The sequence below is a fragment of the Lucilia sericata genome, unplaced genomic scaffold, assembly GCF_015586225.1.
Source record: "Lucilia sericata isolate MDLA Ls3-8-SP2 unplaced genomic scaffold, ASM1558622v1 Contig000753F_arrow, whole genome shotgun sequence".
NCBI lineage: Eukaryota > Metazoa > Arthropoda > Insecta > Diptera > Calliphoridae > Lucilia > Lucilia sericata.
Window position 1 is genome coordinate 117,716 of NW_023994750.1, and position 21,296 is coordinate 139,011.

At 30.5% G+C, this 21,296-nt stretch overlaps 1 protein-coding gene across 1 annotated transcript in view; it reads right to left on the minus strand.

The window, feature by feature from the left end:
- LOC119607816 (membrane-bound transcription factor site-1 protease-like) overlaps nucleotides 1-21,296 on the minus strand; it is a 132,826-nt gene that overhangs the window by 47,617 nt on the left and 63,913 nt on the right. Inside the window, exon 3 of the mRNA XM_037961918.1 lies at nucleotides 19,109-19,845. Within this exon, the coding sequence (XP_037817846.1) occupies nucleotides 19,109-19,845 (737 nt within the window). The remainder of the gene's footprint in view (nucleotides 1-19,108; nucleotides 19,846-21,296) is intronic.

A 21,296-nucleotide genomic window follows, 5' to 3' on the forward strand; every position in this document is an offset into this window, starting at 1 on the left:
GTCCCTTCTTATCCAAGTTTTGGAAAACAACACATCATATAATATACGGCGATATTCTACATAAATAACTTTAATGTTTTAATCCCTTTACCAAAATTTATAAGGATAGGCCCATATTAACCACCTACCCCCATATAACCCTCTTTCAGAAAATCCTTTTTTGTCAATAAATTGTTAAAATATTTCTGAATTAAAGTAAAAATTAATTTAAATGCTTTATTTTTAAAAAAATAATCAACATTTGTAACATAATCACTGGTGTAGGGCATCATATCGTCTGCCATGATCAACTATAAATTTTTACTTGTTTATTTATTTGTTTTATTTATTCATTGAAGTTGTCTGAATTGTCTGAAAATATGCATTTATTGAGTCTCTTTACGCAGCAAATACAAATTTCCCTTTTTTACCCGTTTTTTCCTCTAAGGGTGGTGTTGGAGACACGCCAGTCTAAATAACTTCTAGTGACTTCCACGGGGATTTTGAATAAAAATACACAAGTTTTATAAAAACTTAATTTATTCAACAAGTGTACTTAAATATTAAAATTCCTAAATAAATTCAAATAATTAGGAATTTGAAAATAAAAATAATTATAATTAATTCTACATACTTTTTGGTATGGAAACCACTAGGAAATATTTAATTTAAATTCTTAATTAATTTTAATTATGTCCTGAGTTCTGCCGACTTGCAATTAATGTAACTTGTGGTTAATTAAAAAATGGCAGAGCTAAGAACATGGCTTCAACCTAAACTTATTTCTTTCGTTATCTTTGTAATGCTTGACAATCAGCAATAATTGTAATGATTGACAATCAGCAATAATTGTAATGATTGACAATCAGCAAAAATATTAATTATAATAAATTAAAATTAAGAGATGCCAGATGGTATAAAAAATCATGGGGATTTTTGTAGTGGTGTTAACATTCCCCTCGCAGTATGGCAAGAAACTTCTTCGCAGTCAGACTCTTTTTGGTGAGCAACTTCTAAAATCGCCAGCTTCGCCGCAGGCCTTTCCAGAACTCCATGTTGAATATCTACTTTTGCGCTTCGTACTTGACCATCTTTTGCCAATCTAGTCTCCAAGACTTTACCACGCCGCCAGACATTACGCGGAAGGAAAGGGTCAACAATAATAATTAAGTCCCCCTCACATAAAAGTTTTGGTCGATCATGCCATTTCGACCTACAAACTAACGACGGTAAATATTTACTAAGCCACTTCTTCCAAAAATATTGGCGTATTGTTGAGATGTAAGCGAACTTTGTTTTAATAATATAGCACTGTCGCTACAAACTGACATAGGCTTCAGTCCTGAAGAACTTCCCACCAGGAAGTGGTTTGGTGTCAATGCTTCGTTTGATTCTGCATCCACAGGAACATAGGCGAGTGGCCTTGAATTTACGATATTTTCCACCTCTATCAGCATACTTTGTAGAAGTTCATCGCTTGGTGACCTTGAAGGCATTATTTTGTATAAAATTGTTTTTATGGAGCGTACAAGTCGCTCCCAGGCTCTTCCCATGTGGGGCGAAGCTGGAGGATTAAAATTCCACTTCCTTGTCGTTGTAGTGAAAGTTTTCACTAACTCATCCTTATCCACATCTGCTAAAGTCTCGCGAAGCTCTCTCTTAGCTCTGACAAAATTTGTCCCGTTGTCGCTGTAAAATTCTTGGGAAATTCCTCTGCGTGCCATAAAATTGCGGATGGCTAAAATACAGGAGCTGGTCGTTAGAGAATGTCCAATCTCAATGTGGACTGCCCTAACTGTTAAACAAGTAAATAAACATCCATACCGTTTCTCTTTATGTCGATTTATGGTGACCATAATGGGTCCGAAGAAGTCGATTCCAGTAAAGGTGAACGATGCAACATATGAAGCGACACGAGCATTTGTGGATTTCGAGGCATAGCTTTTTTTATTTTACACATTTGACAGTTGCGAAGTACGGTTTTGTATGTGGCACGTAGCCTTGAAATTGAATATTTTTGTCTAATTTCATTGATGGCAGTTTCATGATTCATGTGATAGAATTTCATATGATAATGCATTAATATAAGTTTGGTAATATAACTTTTCCGTGGTAATATTATCGGACGCTTTTGATCCATTGGTATATCCGCGTTATCGATTCTGCCATGAACTCGCAAAATACCGTCATCTAAATACGGACTTTTGTTAGAATTTAGAAATTAATAGTGAAATTTCATAAGAATATTTTTCATTTTGAGCCTGCATGTATAAAACATTTTCAGCCTTTTGTAACTCCTCTTGAGTAAATTAATTTTTTTGTTTTTTAATCATGCGGCAATTATTTATAAATCGTAGAACATAAGCTGCAGCTCGTACAAGACGTGTCCATTTTGAAAATTTAAACACGTTAAAAATCGGCTCAAAATTTGTAATTTTGAACGAGAGATGTAAACGTTCCTCTTCTTTTGAGTCCGGGAAATGAACAGCTTGAGGCCATTCATTTTCTGGACGAAGTAAAAATTCGGGTCCTTGGAACCATCTGCAATTATCAGAAATCTTGGGGATTTTAGACCATTTTGTAGCGTCATCAGCCACATTTTCCTTGGTCGGAATCCATTTCCACTCTTTGATTGAGGAAAATTCTAGAATCTCGGTGATTCGAAAAGCTACAAATTGGTTATATTTGCGGTGATCAGAATTAATCCAACTAAGAACCGTCTTCGAATCGGTCCAATAAAATTTTTTATTAATTTTTAAATCATGGTTTTCTGTTACGTATTTGGCAAAACGAGACCCTATTAGGGCAGCCATTAGTTCTAGACGTGGAACTGATGTTATTTTCATAGGAGCCACCCTAGTTTTGGCCCCAATTATTGAACAAATTATTTCATTATTTTTCTTTAACCTGAAGTAGCACACAGCTGCATAACCATCTTTACTTGCATCCACAAATGTATGCAACTGAACTTCCTTGTAATTTTCAAAATATTTTAAATAACATCGAGTAATTTTTATTTTTTCAATAGAGGGTAAAATATTAACCCATTTAATCCATTTGGTATACAGTTCGGGAGGAATCTGTTCATCCCAATCAACCTTTGAACGCCAAACTTCTTGCATAAGGACCTTTACATACATAATGATATGTCCAATTAGACCAAGGGGGTCATAAATTGACATAACTAGTCTTAACATTTCCCTCTTTGTAGGTAATTTTCCTCCAGAAAATATATCGCTTTCTATTAACCATGCAGAAATTTTAAACGTTATAACATCCTCTTGATGTTCCCAAAAAAATGCCTAAAACCTTTTCAATTTGATTTTCTTCTTTTAAATTAAGGCATTTAGCTCCTATCGAATTATTCTGAGGAATGGATTTTAATACCAGTTTGCTGTTTGAAATCCAATTTCGAATATTAAAACCAGCTTGCCTCACCAGACTTATCGATTGAGTCAAGGAAATCATCCACATAATGATTTTCTTTTATAGCCTTGGCTGCTATGGGGAACTCTTTTTCAAATTTGCTCGCATTTAAATTTTTGATGTACTGAGAAATCCTTGGAGCACACGTGGCTCCAAATATCATAACATCCATCACGTAAATATCTGGGGATTTATCTTGTAAACAATCATGCCAAAGAAATCGTTGAACGTCACGATCTTCAGGTCGGATGTGGACCTAATGGAACATATCCTCGATGTCACCACAAATAGCCACAGATTTCTGGCGAAATTTAAAAAGAATTGATGGCAATGAGGCCAAGTAATCAGGTCCCTTAAGCAAATACGAATTTAGGGACATACCATTCGATTTGGCAGCTGCATCCCAAACGACACGCGATTTACCGGGTCTATTTTTATTAAAAACCGCAAAAATTGGAAGATACCAAATTTTTCTATCAGAACGATCAATTTCATTAATATTTAATTTTCATATGTACCCTTTAGATAGATATTTGGAAATCGTTTCTTTAAAAATTTTAAAAAGTTCTACATTGTGTAGCAATTTTCTTTCTAGGCAAATAAGACGCTTTAAACACATGTCGTAACTGTCCGGCAACTCAACAAAATCAAACTTCCATAACAATGGAACTTCATAATGCCCACTTGGCTTTTGTTTTGTAAATTTGTCCAGTAAATCTAATGCCCTTCTATCACTTTCAGCTGCAAGAGGATTTCTAACACAAATCCCCACACTATCAAGGGAGTAAAAATTCCTAACCAGCTCATCTATCAATCGCATATATGAAAATTAAAATGCTTACTTGTGTTGTTGTTGTTAGCTACAGTGCCATAAATCAGCCATCCAAGTTTTGTACACACGTATCTTGCTTGAAACTCCTAAATCAAAATGATTCAATCCAATTAATATTTGTGGCACTGCATCACTGTAACTTTCTACAGGAAGTTTTCGCAAGTGGCGATAGCGCTGCGACAATATTTTATAGTCCAAAGACTGTATCGGCAAATTTAATGATTTTTCCGTAGAAACATCCAAAGCCACACGCTTTTTATTTCCACCTGCAATGAAAATTTTAAGTTTCTTTGAACTTTCTTCACTTCTTTCCATACCTCCCGTCCACCGCAAACACAATGGATTTAAAACGCCATCCATTTCTAATTCATTTGCCAACGATTCGTCCATTAAACTGATCGAAGAGCCTTCGTCTATAAAGGCAAATGTTTTAATAGTTTTATTTTTCCCATAAATTTCCACAGGAATTATTTTAAACAAAATATTATTTATTTTTGCACTGTGTGTATTGTTTACAACTTCTTTTTCAACAACATGTGTGTTTTTATTTGACACTTCACTTTGTTGTTGAGTAACCGGTACAGAATATCGATGTAATGAAGGGTGGTGAAAATATTCGCATCTCTCTTTACCGCACTTTTTCTCCTTATTGCAGTCTCCACTGTGTTTAAATAAACAAAATTTACATAGTTTGTTTGTTCTTACTATGTTCCATTTTTCACCACGATCCATCGATAAATATGTTGGGCAGTTTGCTACTGTCCTATAATTATTGTTGTTGTTGTTACACACAATGCATTTGCGCTCACTATGGGAGTGAATAAAAGCTCTCTTGTTTGTTGTTGCATTTGCCTGTGTTATTGTTTTTTCTTTGTTTGTGTTGTTTATTTTGTTTGTACAGTGATCAACTGTTATACTGCTGGCTGTTATACCAATATTAAAAAACCATTTGTCAAATTCGAACAAATTTGGGTTTTTGTTTTGGTTTATCAGCTGTATTTTTTGTGTTGCCCATTGCATTTGGTACGAAGGTGGAAGCTTTTGTACCAAATCAAAAAGAAGCGATGAATTATTAATTTCATCATGTAAATTACTTGAGGTAATTGTGGATATAAGGCTGCGGACTTCAATGGCTAAAGAGGTAAGTGACTTTAAATTATTTTCATCAACTTTTGGTGAAAAATTAATTCTATTTTTAATTGAATTTATTATTTTTTCAGGTTGACCATACAGCATTACGAAGTACTTGGAGTACGCCTGGAACATTAGAAGGAAAAATCAACATTTGTTGGACGCTGTGCAAGGCTTCTCCTTTCAATGCCTTTTGGAGACGGATGAGATTTTCGGCATCGGTAAATGCGCAGGCGTTGGTGGACCACTCGTAAGTTGAAATAAAGATGGGCCATTCTTCTGGTTGGCCAGAAAATGTCGTCAATTCTTTTGGGAGCGACTTCCGTGAATTAAGGTGGTTTTGCTGCAGCCTTTGTGGTGATGCTAAATTTGGTAGCGGGCCGGACTCTGTATTTGTTGGGGCGTTAACTGTAAAATTTGTTGTAGAAGAAATTGGTTGCCGTTGAATAAAAGCTTGTGGTGCCGAATTAAACAAATTTTGTGAATTATTTGTAGAACATGAGGTAAGTATCGTACCAGGGGGGTAAGCTGTGACAGGAGGTCTTTATAGCTGCATTCGATGTTGAAAGCCACTATAGGTGGGGAAGGTCGTAGTACAATTTGATACTGTTGACGTTGTTAACGAATTCATGGCAGCAGTGGTGACCGTTGATGGTACATATTCTACATAATTTTTCGGAATTGTATTTGAATTATTGAAAATTGTTATTGGCTGATTTTCATACGCGGTAATAGTTGTTGGTACATGACATGTATCTTTTAAATAAAGACTTTGGTTAGGTAAACGTGTAGTTTGCAAATTTGTTGTTATAACAGGAGGCAGTTTATCGCTGACAGGGTTAGGTTCAGATGATGCCATCCAGTCGTGGACGGACTGTGAATCATTCGACGAAATGTCAGTTAGAGCTTCAGCTTCTTCAAGAAGTTTGTATTTTTTATCTAAATACTCTTTATTGAGTTTACGTTCTTCTTCTAGCCGTTGAAGTTGTAACTCAATTGTACGCGACTGTGAAAGACGAGAGCTTGTGGCACTTGGTGCGGGTGAGTTTGGCCTTATGGCAGAACACTGCAGGCATTTGAAGGTTATGTCATCATCGGTGACATTAACACAACTTTTATGAAATATTTTGTGGCAATCGGTGCAAGATGTCATATTTTTGTCAGGGGGATTTTGGCATTGTGAACAAACGTTATCGTGCTGTTCAAGCTGTTGATGATCCTCCGCGTTTGGCAAAGACATTTTGTACTTACTGCAATTGGCAAGATGTGAAGGCAAAAGTGACCCAGGAAGAGATGATGTAAAACAAAAAGAATTTTAAATTTGTTGGAGACACGCCAGTCTAAATAACTTCTAGTGACTTCCACGGGGATTTTGAATAAAAATACACAAGTTTTATAAAAACTTAATTTATTCAACAAGTGTACTTAAATATTAAAATTCCTAAATAAATTCAAATAATTAGGAATTTGGAAATAAAAATAATTATAATTAATTCTGCATACTTTTTGGTATGGAAACCACTAGGAAATATTTAATTTAAATTCTTAATTAATTTTAATTATGTCCTGAGTTCTGCCGACTTGCAATTAATGTAACTTATGGTTAATTAAAAAATGGCAGAGCTAAGAACATGGCTTCAACCTAAACTTATTTCTTTCGTTATCTTTGTAATGCTTGATAATCAGCAATAATTGTAATGATTGACAATCAGCAATAATTGTAATGATTGACAATCAGCAAAAATATTAATTATAATAAATTAAAATTAAGAGACGCCAGATGGTATAAAAAATCATGGGGATTTTTGTAGTGGCGTTAACAGGTGGGATTTCTAAATATATGTATATATGTCTGAAACTATCAAGCAAATTATTGCGAACTTGCAATAATTTGCTTGACATCTCTCATATGTAACATATTGTAAATCTGGAAAACTATTGTAGTTGGAATCTTCAAAATCGTTAAGTGGGTTTTTATTTATACATATTGCATTTAGGGTAGAAAAGCGCACAGGGTATAGCTAGTGTTAACATAAAAATTAAAGTAAAAAGTATACTTTTATATTAAGAATTTCATTTATAATTAAAATTTAATTAGTGTAATACTGTGAATCGTTTCTATTCCTATATCTATATATATAAAATTCGAACGTTACTGACTGACTGACTGATTCATAATCGCACAGCCTAAACGGTTAAAGCTAAAGAGCTGAAATTTGGACAAGGGGTTGGTCTCCCACCAAATAGATCCACTAACACGGGATTTTTGGAAATTCGAATGTTTAGGGGGTAAAAAAAGGGTAAAAATGGGTAAATTCGGTAACCTCATATCTCCTAAACTAGAAAAGATACAAAAATAGTTTAAAGCTTATCGTCGTTCATTTGAAAAATAAGCGGACAGGTGTCTGGTACTTTTTTCAATTTCGGCCCCTTTAGGGAATAAACGGGTAAAAACTGTATTTTGGTACTTTTTTTGCACCCCATGTATCTTTTAAACCAGTGAACATTCAAACAATATTTTTGACTCCTTCATAACTTGTCGAAAAAATAAAAATATAAAACATTGATTTTAGTTTATTAACTTATACATATAAATACATAATAACGGGCTCCCACTACTATGTTGCAACATTTTGGAATAGAATTTTTATTTCGTAAAATTTCCCGTAAAAACGCGAAATTTGATTTTATTCAAACACAATGATCCAATTTAGATAAAATTTTTAGATTTAGAAACACTGAATATGCTAATGAGGTGTTATTTGGAACCCCGGTACCAAGTGATATTTTTTGGTACTTTTTCATTCTTCATCTGGTACTTTTTGAGTTTTCTTTGATATTGAAATCGAAACATGAAATTAATAATAAAGGGACTTTTCGGTACTTTTTCGTTCTACACAGGTAGTTTTTTGAGTTTTCTTTAAAATTAAACCTAGAAGCATGAAATTAAGCATGTAGAGCCCGGAGTAAATGAGAATCTATAAAAGGGGACTTTTTGGTACTTTTTCGTACTTCGACTGGTACTTTTTGAGTTTTCTATTAAATTTAACCTAGAAACATGAAATTAAGCATGTAGAGCCCGGAGTAAATGAGAATCTATAAAAGGGGACTTTTTGGTACTTTTTCGTTTCGAAATTAAGCATGTGGAGTTAATTAGAATCTATAAAAGTGGGCCCTTTGGTAGACATAAAACTAAGCAATCAGGGACTTGAGTGAATGAAAATTTAAACTGGAATATTTTCTGGTACTTTTTCGTTCTTTAATTAGTACTTTTTGAATTTTCTATAATATTGAACTTATGAACATGAAATTAAATAAAATAGGTCTTTTGGTACTTTTTCGTACTTCACTGGTACTGGTACTTTTAGAGCTTTCTAAAATATTGAATATATAAACATAAAATTAAACACGCAGTATCCTAATTGAACGAAAATTGAAAATGGATACTTTGGTACTTTTTTGTTCTTTTACTAATACTTTTCTATAATATTGAACCTAAAAACATAAAATTGGACATGCAGCTTCCTGATTGTATAAAAATCTGTATGCGATTTTTTTGGTTTCTGGTTGAAAATTAAACATGCGTCATCCTGATTTAATGAAAATATATATAAAAAGGCACTGTCTGGTACTTTTTCGTTCTTCAACAGTTTTTTTTTAATTTTCTGTAATATTGAGACTAGAATCATAAAATCAAACTTAAAGAGTTCTCTAAAAGGGGAATTTTTGATATTACAGATATATATACATTTACAATAATGATATTTATTTTATTCCATTACGATGAGGGTAGCGAAGTACACTGGGTATAGCTAGTATATTATAAATCTCTTTGTAAGTCTGTTCGTTTGTTTGTTTGTTCGTCAATCACGGCTGGACCGATTTTCTTCAAATTTGGAACATAGTTAGATCTATACTTGGAAAGTGTTATAGGCTATATATTTTTTCAGAACTTGGACTAGGAGGGGGTAAAATGGGTGAAAAACGGGCAAAATGAGTACTTTTGATAGTAAATACTGATTTTGTCTATCCTTCAAAATCATTTTCGATTAAACTACTTAATTAACAAAGTGCAGTTGTGAAAATTGGACCGGAAGGGGACAAAAAAATAGGCCAAATGGCGAAAAGCTGACAAAATTAGTACTCTTGTTCTTTAAGAACGATTTTTTCTATTTTAAAGCCAAAATATTATGAACTATGATTTTGATAGTCTCAGACATATATACGTATATTTAGAAATCCCACCCTTAGAGGAAAAAACGGGTAAAAAAGGGAAATTTGTATTTGCTGCGTAAAGAAACTCAATAAATGCATATTTTCAGACAATTCAAACTACTTCAATGAATAAATAAAACAAATAAATAAACAAGTAAAAATTTATAGTTGATCATGGCTGACGATATGATGCCCTACACCAGTGATTATGTTACAAGTGTTGATTATTTTTTTAATAATAAAGCATTTAAATTAATTTTTACTTTAATTCAGAAATATTTTAACAATTTATAGACAAAAAAGTATTTTCTGAAAGAGGGTTATATGGGGCTAGGTGGTTAATATGGGCCTATCCTTATAAATTTTGGTAAAGGGATTAAAACATTAAAGTTATTTATGTAGAATATCGCCGTATATTATATGATGTGTTGTTTTCCAAAACTTGGATAAGAAGGGGTAAGTGGATGAAAAAGAGACAAAATTCTTACTTTCGGGAATAATTACTAATTATTGTCTATACTCAAGCAAAAACATTTCTTTTAAAGTGTCTGAAATATGTATTATGTAGTTCCGTTTCGAAATAGGAGAAAAGGCGAAAAAACTGTAAAAATTTGTAATTCTATGTTTTAGTCTGATTTTTTTTCGTTCTAAAGTAAAAATATTTTAGACGATGAGTATTTAGGTTAAGAGATATGTGTATTCGAAAGTCCACCCCTATATATATATATATATATATATATATACATTGGATATATATACATTGGAAATTCTTTTTATGCATTAAATATTTCATTCGTTTAATATTTGTAAAATAAAATGGTCCAGAGTAGTTGAATAAATAAACACTCAAAGTTAAAATTTCTCAAAAATGTGATTGAAACTAAGTACTTTTTTTACAACTTTTTTATAGGCTTACAACTTAGAAAGTCAATTTTGCTAATGTAAGCTGTATATACTGATTGAATGACTTTTGTACATATATAATTCTTGTGCGATTTATAAGTACAGAATTACGTGGTCTCAATGTTTTGAAAACAAATTTATACAATTCTACAAAATATTTAAGTTATGCAAAATGTATAAATGAGAAAAAGCAGACATTGTAATTACGCGTCGTTTGATGTATATCTCCAAAATGTGTTCTAGAAGGTATCTCTGCGGGAGAAGCTTAAATATTGGAAAAACAAACGTAAAGATTCGAAAGCGTAACTTTAATATACAAAAAATATCCCGTGATCGAAACACTTTTAAATTTTACATGTTGAAATCATAAAGCCGCGATGAAATATTAGCATGCAAAGATGTTAGAGCGAATACAAAAAAATGTGAATTTTTAATTTTTTACTTTAGCGAATTTTCGCATTATAAACAAATTTTAAATTCTGAATTTTATCAGTAATCAATATTTATATAGAAAGAATTGGTTTGCATCAAAAAATTTTAATTAAGGCCTTTTGTGGACTGAATGCGCGGGGTTTCTTTCACAACATAAATCGATGAAGCACACCTAAGGCGCTAATTGTTTTTATACCCACCATCAAAAAAGATGGGGGTATATTGATTTTGTCATTCCGTTTGTAACACATCGAAATATTGGTCATAGACCCATAAAAGTATATATATTCCGGGTCCTTATTAAATTCTAAGACGATCTAGCCATGTCCGTCCGTCCGTCCGTTCGTCTGTCTGTTGAAATCACGATAGGGACCACACGAGAGTAGCTAGACAGTTGGAATTTTGCATAAATATTCTCTATTGTTAAGGTTTGTTTGGTATTGAAAATGGGCAATTTCGGTCCACTTTTTCGGATAGCCCCCATACAAGTGGACCTCCAAAAAACAGCTTTAACGGGCAAAACTGCTTTAGAAGTACAAGTATAGCGATGAAATTCGACATAAATAAATTTCATATGAGTTAAAATCTTTCCACCAAATTTTTTTAGGATCGGCCCATAAATGACCCTACCCCCCATATAAGGTCCCCTTCTGAAAATTACTTTATCACTCATTACTGGTCCCCAAATGCATGTATAGCGATGAAATTCGGTATAAGTATGTTTCTTATGAACCAAAATCTCTCTACCAATTTTTTTTATGATCGGCCCATAAATGACCCTACCCCCCATATAAGGTCCCCTTTAGAAAATGACTTTAACACTCATTACTGGCCTAAAAATTCGAGTATAGCGATGAAATTCAGTATAAGTAAGTTTCTTACGAACCAAAACCTTTTAACCAATTTTTTTTAGGATAGCCCCATAAATGACCCTATAAGGTCCCCCTCTGCAAATAACTACGATGCTCATTACTGGCTTAAAAATATGAATGTGACGAAAATTGACGCACATAAATTTAATGCGTGCCAAAATCTCTCCACCAAATTTAGGGAGGATCGGTCCATAATTTACCCTACCGCCCATATAAGGTCCCCTTTAGAAAATTAATTAAACGATCTGGCTTAAAAATATGAGTTATGAAATACGGTTATGAAATTCGCTCCGAATTTCATGCGGAATGTGTCGGTAATTCACAAAAGGTTCCCTTCAGGAAAGAGTTTTGGTTAATAAAATACGAGTGTTCCTTATTTAAAATACGAGTATAGCGCTGAAATTTTGCATAAACAAGTTCTATACATAATCTGTACAAAATTTTATGAGTATCGGTTCATAATTCATAATTGACCCTCACGGTTTAAGAATTGAAATAAAATATTTGTTTTTTAAAAATTAATATTTTGTTAGTTCAAAAGAGGTCGGTCCATAATTGACTTAAGCCATATTCCAAATATGACCCTGATGTTTATAGGGGAGCACTCCTTTTACGGCATACGGTTTGATGGTGGGTATATGAGATTCGGCACAGCCGAATATAACACTCTGACTTGTTTATTTTTGAAGTGATATATCTCGAGATCTATATATCGTATCGGCTTGAAATTTGGACTATGCTTTCAGAGTAATGTTTTCTATGCATTTTTCAAAAATTATATATATATGTATATATATATATATATATATATATATATATATATATATATATATATATATATATATATATATATATATATATATATATATATATATATATATATATATATATATATGTATTAAACCGATTTATGACCGATTTTCTATTTTTACCTCTTGTATCAATACCTAACATACCCCGGTATGTATACAAATTATATGTCAGTTGTCGGACAAAAATTAAGTTCCATTATTAATTTTATGTTTTATTATTAGAATTATATATGTATATTCTTGTATCTTATTCATAAATATATATTTGTAATATATTTGTAAACCCTGTAACATTAACAAATATGGGCCGATTTTGATGAAATTATTTTTTTTTGTTGTATATGACTTAGTAAAGTAAAATTATGCTGATTATAATAATTTTATTCTCATATAAACAAAAATATTTTAGTTTAAATTTTTGACCATGACTTAGCAATCTTCTTTTTGCAAAAAAGTTCCCTACTTACGAAAGCAAAAACAATTTCTTTAATGCTAATCGATTTTATACACCTAAATAAATAAAATATAAAAAGTTTTGTTTAATTATCTTTCCCGGTCACAGAGTTATAGCTTCTGGAAATCAAAATTTTACAAAGTCAAATTCTGCATAATGTACATTATACGTTATGAAGTCATTTTTCTTTAGGTTTTTTGCATATGACATTTTTGTTAACAGGAAAGCAATAAGAAAACTTTAAAAAAATGCTAAAATTTAAAGGTTTATGATCAAAAACTATTTAATTTATATATACAGACGTTTTATTAAATTAGTTTTAATAATTATCTGAATTATACACTAGAAATGTATAAAAAGATGAAATAGCCATATAAATTGTATTACATACCCGGGTATGTTGGGTATTGATGTACGTAATTTTGCTCGGGTATAGACAAGACGGTTAAATTGTGGATATTATACATCAACCGGTAGCTGACAATGATGCTAATATGAAAATCGATAAGCCGTTCGAAAAAAACTGCGTTTTTGCATAAAAAAAGTGTAAAAAAGTTAATTCATGTAAATATATAAATTCTTCACAAAATTTAAATTAACCGAACAGATTTTCATTTTAACGGTTTTTTGGATTAATAATTCATTTAAATTTAAAAATGATAAAAGCAGTTAATTGTAGATAAGCTGAGATATGTTAACTGCAAAAGAATTTTCATCAAAATTTCTCTTTCGCTGAAAACGCGGTGTTTCTTGTGTTACAAGACAATTCGACCACCTAAACCGCTAATTGAAATTGGTAACACTTAACATTAATCGGTAGCTGGCAATGATGCTTATACCAAAATCGATAAGCCGTTAGAAAAAAGTACGATTTTGTATTAAATGCATTGAAAAAACTTCGGTCATGTGTATGAAATTTATTTCCAAACTTTATATAGATTTTAACGGTTTTTATACTCATTACTCATTTAAATTCAGAAATGGAAGCAGAAGATAATTATAAACAAGCAGTTATTGGCTAACCACAAAAATATTTGCATCAAAGTTTCTCGTGTGCAGAAAACGCAGTGTTTTTCTTTTAAGGAAAACTTGTGAAACACACCTTTCCCGCTAATTAAAATTAATAAAATTATATTCTTTTTGGTTGCTATTAATGAGGTCTATAGCAAAATCTATAAACCGTTTGAAAAAATAGAACCATTTTGGATTTAATGCAATTTAAAAAAATGCATTCGAATATCTGCATAAATAAATTAAAACATCATAATTTTTAATCTACCACACATAAATGCATATTTTTTTTAGTTATTGATTGTAAATTAATGTATTAATTCATCATGTTAAATAGGTTATAAAAAATGTGTACTTAGTTTTATAAAAAAATATTTTTTTAAGAGGTTGAAAAAACTCTTAAAAAGCGAATTTATCAACGAATATTTAAAATATTTGGGTTAAATTAATTTGTATTTTGGGTTGTGGGTTATATCCACGCTTATATATTTCGGAGTTTAATGTAAAAACGTAATTTTGGGAATTTTTTTAAACTGTTATCTTTAAACCGCTATAACTTCGGCGGCTTAATTTCACACTTTTATAATGCTTTAAAAGTGCATTTAGTATTATCCAAAGATGCACTTTTTTCAAAAAATATTTCAAAAATTTTTTTCTTTGTGCATAATCAAAGTCCTATGCTTTTTGCTAAGACAAATGGTGCAAAAACAAAAATTTTATCATTAACCCTTTAGATGTGATGAGACTTTAAATTTTCAGATTTTACACTTTACAACGCTATATTTCATTATACAAGTTATATATGGAACATAAATTGGATGGAGTTTTATTAAATTCGCAGATGATGATGAAAAACACCATTGTTTGATAGTAAATTATTAAACCACAAGCCAACATTATAACCATCATAACTCCTAAACGGATTACAATAAATTAATAATTTTAACACTATTTTTAAGGGCATTGAATATTATATATGTAATATGTAAAAAATTTATATCTGGAAAACTATTATAGTTGGAATCTTCAAAATCGTAAAATGTTTATTTATTTACATTGCTTTAGTGTAGCAAAGTACACTGGGAATAGCTAGTATGTGAGCAATTTTCAAAGTTTTTTTAATTTTAGAGTTAAAAAAATCAAAAAAAAATTTTGATGGCACATTCAAAATATTTTGTGTGATTATAAACAGACCCTAATACGTGACGAATCCGTTCGCGTTAGCGGGTTTCACTTAAATATTTAAAAAAAATTCTTAAAAATAGTATTTATATGTGTAATATATGAGAAAAAAAAATTGTAAAAACAATTCAAATTTAGCGCATTAAATACATGCCATAAGATTTATTAAAAAAAATTAAAATACACAGTAAGAAATTTCATTTCAGTAATTTTTTAACTTGTTGCTTATAGTTTTTGAAAAATCGCGAATTATTAAAATATAAGAAAAAAACTGTTAATATCTGAATTCTACGAGCTTGATTTATAAGGGAATGCAAATAAAAAATTATAGTTTGAAGGAATTAAATATTTATAGATTGATGCTTTTTGATGCTAGGTACATTTTATTTGGCCCACAAAAACCACAATTATTTAACTTTTTTGATGCGCCCCAGTTTTACATTAAAGTATTAAGAAAACTTGTAAATGGTAAATGATCATTTTGACGAATTTTGAGCATCATCCATGATGTACCTTGGCAAAATGTTTAGATTAAAGTGACGTCTTTGTAGCTTACAAGGACATTTTAAATACGTTTATGATCCCAAACTATTGTGTTTGTCATTATCTTCATGTTTATTCATTAACCATTGTTGTCCCAATTTTTGTATTTTATTAAGGGGCGTCAGCGCCCGGTCAAAAAACTATAAAAAATTAAAAATTGGAAAAAAACCTGGTGACAAATTTCAACATCCAAGTTCTAATATGTAAAGAGATATCACACGGATAAGCTGTGGGTTACCGATAGATTTCATTTGGAATAGTGCTAAAGGTTATGGTCATTTTGAAGGCAAACGCGGTACACACAGCCAACCACACCGTACCACTACAATCTATCTATCTACTTATCTATCTAAATAGGGTAGAAGGGGGACCATACGGCACTTTTTTTTTGAGGCGGCCTCAAATTAAAACCACAATACATATTCTTAATTTTTTCTTGGTTCGGATACTTAGATATGTAGGCTTTAGTTTTATCCCTTTCAATCTTTCCTAAGTCATCCTCATACACATATTTTTTTAACTTTTCCGCACTGACCAAAAACGGCGATACCGCCCCATCCATGGGGTAAATACGCCAAGGGGATGGGGCAGATTTGTCATTAGTAAAATAAGCCAAAAAAATTAAAAAGTAAAAACTTATTTTGCTGTTTTATATTTTAAATCACTAAACAAAATATAATAAACTAGATATTTATTGTTTATTTCACATAACTTAACAAAAAAAATTAAAACAAATTATTAATATAGTCTAGTTTATTAAAACAATATTGAAATTTATTTTAAAATAGCAAAATAACTGCGCTAGAAAATATTTTTCGAAACAAGTCCTTTATTATTGATTCAAAATTATAGCACATTTTAATTTAAATTGGCAATAATATATTCTTATATGAAATGTTTATCAATATTGGATCTCGGGATGATAAAATACTTCTGCCCCTATATTTTAAGACCCATTTGGTCCCAGTTGGTATTGAGATGCCTAAGTGTAGCGAACATTTTGGGTTTTTTTTTACCAAATTAATTTTTTTGCATTTTACATCAATTTATTTTAAATTCTGAAGACATGAATCGTTAATCAGTCAATCATAATATAATTTATAAACATTTGATAACAATTATTTATTATTTGAGAATATTTCCTTGATAGATCCAAAATTTCTAAATTTCGCGCGATAGCACTGAGCGTTTTTAATATTTGAACTAGGCCTATGTTTAAATAGGCCCAATAATATGGTCATATTTTCTACAAAAGGTTAAAATTTAGTGATCCTAGTATTTTCATATCCTTAAAAAAGATAATTGGCCAAGAGAAAGGATGCTAAGACATGCACATGTGCTAACTGAAACAGCACAAAGAAAAATGTTTTTAAAATTCTTTTAAATGGTAATTGTAATTTTTGTAAATGGAGCTATATTTTTTTAGGTTCAGTCAGAATAAAATCAATTTACTGCTGGCAGTGCGTAAAATCCAGTCATATTCTAGTGTCTGTGAATATAGACAATATATTTTTTTAAAAATAGATCGCGGTAAGCCATTAACTAAAGAATAAAATAACAAAATTTAAGCGTTGTAGTCATAACGAAAGAGGACAGAAGAGATTTCATAAAATCTGCCTCGAAGTCAAGTGATTCTGAAGCAAAAATTTAATAAAAAGTGGGTGTTACAGCAAGCCTAGCTGCAGTAAAACGTATTGTAAGAAGGGTCATGGCTTTAGCAATATTAAAAAATTAATAAAAACCATTCCAATTGTCACTCGTAAAGAAAACACCTCTTCAGTTTGCACATGAACACATGGTTATAAAAAGCAATATCAACATCTTGTTTTTTCGGATGAAAAAAAGTTTAATTTAGAAGGTCCAGATCGATATACATTATTTTATGATTTTTGAAAGGAAGAGCTCAACCTGAGTCGTCTGCATAGCTATGGAGGACGTGGGATGTAATGGGGGTAATTTCGTATTATGAAACAAGCGAACTTAAATTTCTTTCATATAGTAAGAATTGTAATGATTGTAATGCCATACTGGAAACAGCTTTTTTCACATTTCGGATATTTTTGAACCCTTGCCGTGGATATTTAAAAAATATAATGCCCCGATCCAAGTTATATCAAGTAATGCCGGATATGTTCCTTAATAAATCTTTTCTAAAACCTTGTAAAAAATTTTATAAAAATAAAAAAGTTACATGAAAAATGCATTTTGTTGTTCTTTTTGTCAATTAAAGATGATGAATCTATTCAAATGAGCCAAAAAAATATTGTTCAAAAACGTAGTGTTTTAGAAAAAAAATTATTAAAAATCGGTTATTAAGTATTGCACTAATGTTTGTCTATCTAGTGATACATAAGACATTATGCTATTAATTCAAATTTTAATAGTCCATTACTTTTTGCAAAAAATTAATTTGAATGTAAACAAAATAGTGAACCTATTTAAGTGAGCGGGAATTAACATATATAAATCATTATGCGATATTTTTACCGGATCGGTCCATAATTGGTCACAACTCCCACATAAGGATCATTTCCGAAAATAAATTAAATACATAAATTCATTGACAATAAAAGTTATCGGGATAAAATTATAAACATGAATATGTTTTGTATATATAAATATATAAATCAGTATACGGGATTTTTTCCAGATCTGTCCATAAATAGTCATAGTCCCCATATAAGGTTCACTTCCGAAAATCACTTAATACCACATATTCATTATTAAATGATTATATCCGGATAAAATTTAACATGAGCTATTCTGTGTATAGATAAATATTTCTGCTAGAATGTTTTGCAATTGATCGGTTATAGGTCGTAGCTCCCATATAAAGCCAAATATATCGTTTAAAAGGTCCGTATCCGAAAATCACTTAAAAAATTTTTTCTCGTCCTAATCAAAATAAGTTCTATATATGCATAAAAAAATACTAAATGACAGTACCCTCACTACGGAAGCAATAGGTACTTATGTCGAGTTATCTCATAATAGTTAAATGGGTTTTAATAAAAAGTAGCTTGCTGGTGGAGAGTATTTAAGATTCGGCATAGCCGAATATATCACTCTAACATGTTTTTTTTTTAAGTGAAAAAATTACGAATTTCTCACAGTTTAAGTTATTGGTTTTGTGAAAAAGATTTTCGCGGGAAATTACAAAAATATTGGATACCGGGATTTTTGTTATTATATGTGAAAATTATAAGAAAAGGCTATGAGTCAATATTTATTTAGCAATCAACTAAAATTCGGAATTTTTGACATTAATTTTCTGTCACACAGGTTTTTATTGTATAGAAAATTTTGAAATAAATACCTCTTCACCCTGATCATTTAGCTTTGCATTTATTACAATGTTGTCGGGATGTTTTGGAAATAATCCCAAGGTTGAACCGCTGGCATAGTACATATTATGCTCCCCAAGACGGAAATATCCCTCAACAACATTGTCAGTTAATGATATCCCAAATCCTTGCAGCATATCATTCAGTGCTGGAATATTAGATCCACCAGTATCTGGAATCCACCATTCTCTTGTATTTTCATCAAAAAATTTCATTTTATTCATTACAGATGAGTTATACCAATCCGCGAATATAATAATACCAAGACCAAGCTCAAATACATCTTCCTGTAATTTGTAAATTTCTTCATCAAAAAATTCTTCTTCTGGGTCAACAATTAATAATGTTCCATAATTTGACGCATTGAAACATGTGTAAGGCATTCCCAGTGTATCTATATAATAACCAAGATTTCTAAGGTGTTGATACATATCACGGAAATTTGTATGTATATGATCGCTTCTCCAATCCAAAGGGTCTGATTTAATTCGAAGATTGTCGCGTGGGATATAACCGGGTGGATATTGCAAGTTGTGGAATTGATCCCATAATATTCGTTTGTGTCTTGGTGGCTTAGAAACAATTTTGACGGTAATGGGAAAGATAATTGTAGTAGTATACAAAGAGTCATCAAATTGAGGGGTTTGAATTTTAACAGTTATATGACCTTTAGATTCACCTTCGAAGAAGCAGGCTTTATCATTAACAACTAAAAATAAAAAGTAAATATTGCTTTAGTAAACATTAATTTCTTCTCAAAATAATAAATATATTTTTTTAAATTATGAACGATTAATTTCTACACAGAAAAAAGTATTCAATATTTTTTTCCAATAAAGACGTTAATCAATATTAAATTTGAATTTAATTGTATTTTTAATTAATATGATTAATTTTTAATTTTCAGTTAATTAATAGTATCATTTTGATGATTAGAGCAAAATCAAAATTTGTTTTAATTAATATGAGCAATTTCATAATTGAAATTAATATTTATTTTTTTCTGTGTGCCTTTGACAAAACTATTTGCTATGAACAGGTAAAATTGGGTGTATAACTTGTTTTCCGAAAATAGAATGTCCAGTTACATATAGTTTAAAGATACAACTAGCAAAGATTTTGCTAGGTAGTTACAGAATTTCTACGTTCCAATGAACTAGTATATAACTTTTGCAGAAACTAGTTGTAGAAGTAAAGGCGATATCGTTATTTCCAATATTGTTCAAGATTCTGAAATTTTTCTGTATAAACCCATTCTAGAAATAGGTAAATCAGAAAAAATATTTCTGAACAAATTCTAAAAGTACTTCTGTGTTCAAAGCTAGATTAATATTAGTATATAATTAATTATATTATTATATAATTAATTATATTATTATATAATTAGTATAAAAAGTAAACATTTTATCGAAACAACTTTTACATTTTCTTTGACATATTTCAGAGTTTTTTCTCTCTTACTTTTTAATTTTAATTTTTTTCAATTAGATTTAGTATGAGAATTTTTGTTAATAAATATTTACTAATTTAAGAAGTACATTAATTTTATTATATGTATAATTTTAAAGTAAAAATGCGCGTTATAACCAGTGATTAAAATTACTAATATATTAGTAACCAAAATGCATATTTTCTCCTATGCATACGTATGTAATATTAAAATATAAATATATTTTATGAATATAATATATTTAATTGCTACCATTCGAAATATTTCTAGTATTTTTGCTAAAAATATTTACCCATACAAACTATTGCATATTACAGCTTACAGACAAATATAAAATGTTTTCACATACAATATATTACGCAGCAACTCGCTAACATATTTATAATACCCACATATATTTCATATGGCTTGCCTATAATATTAAAATATTTTCCTACACAAATTATTCGAAGTCAACAATATTGAAGCCATGCAAGCAGTAATATACGAACATGAAATGTACGCAAGCAGAGCATATATGTGCCGACGAAAACACGAAACAAAACGATAGTCGCGACTATCAGGTTACAATATTTTTACTATCAAACTTAAATATTATTTACTATAGGAAATGACTTATGGTCTAAAATTTAACATTTCATGTTGAACTTGAAAAATTATAAAATGTGAAAAATGTATGCAAGATATAACCAAATTTTATTTAGAAAATA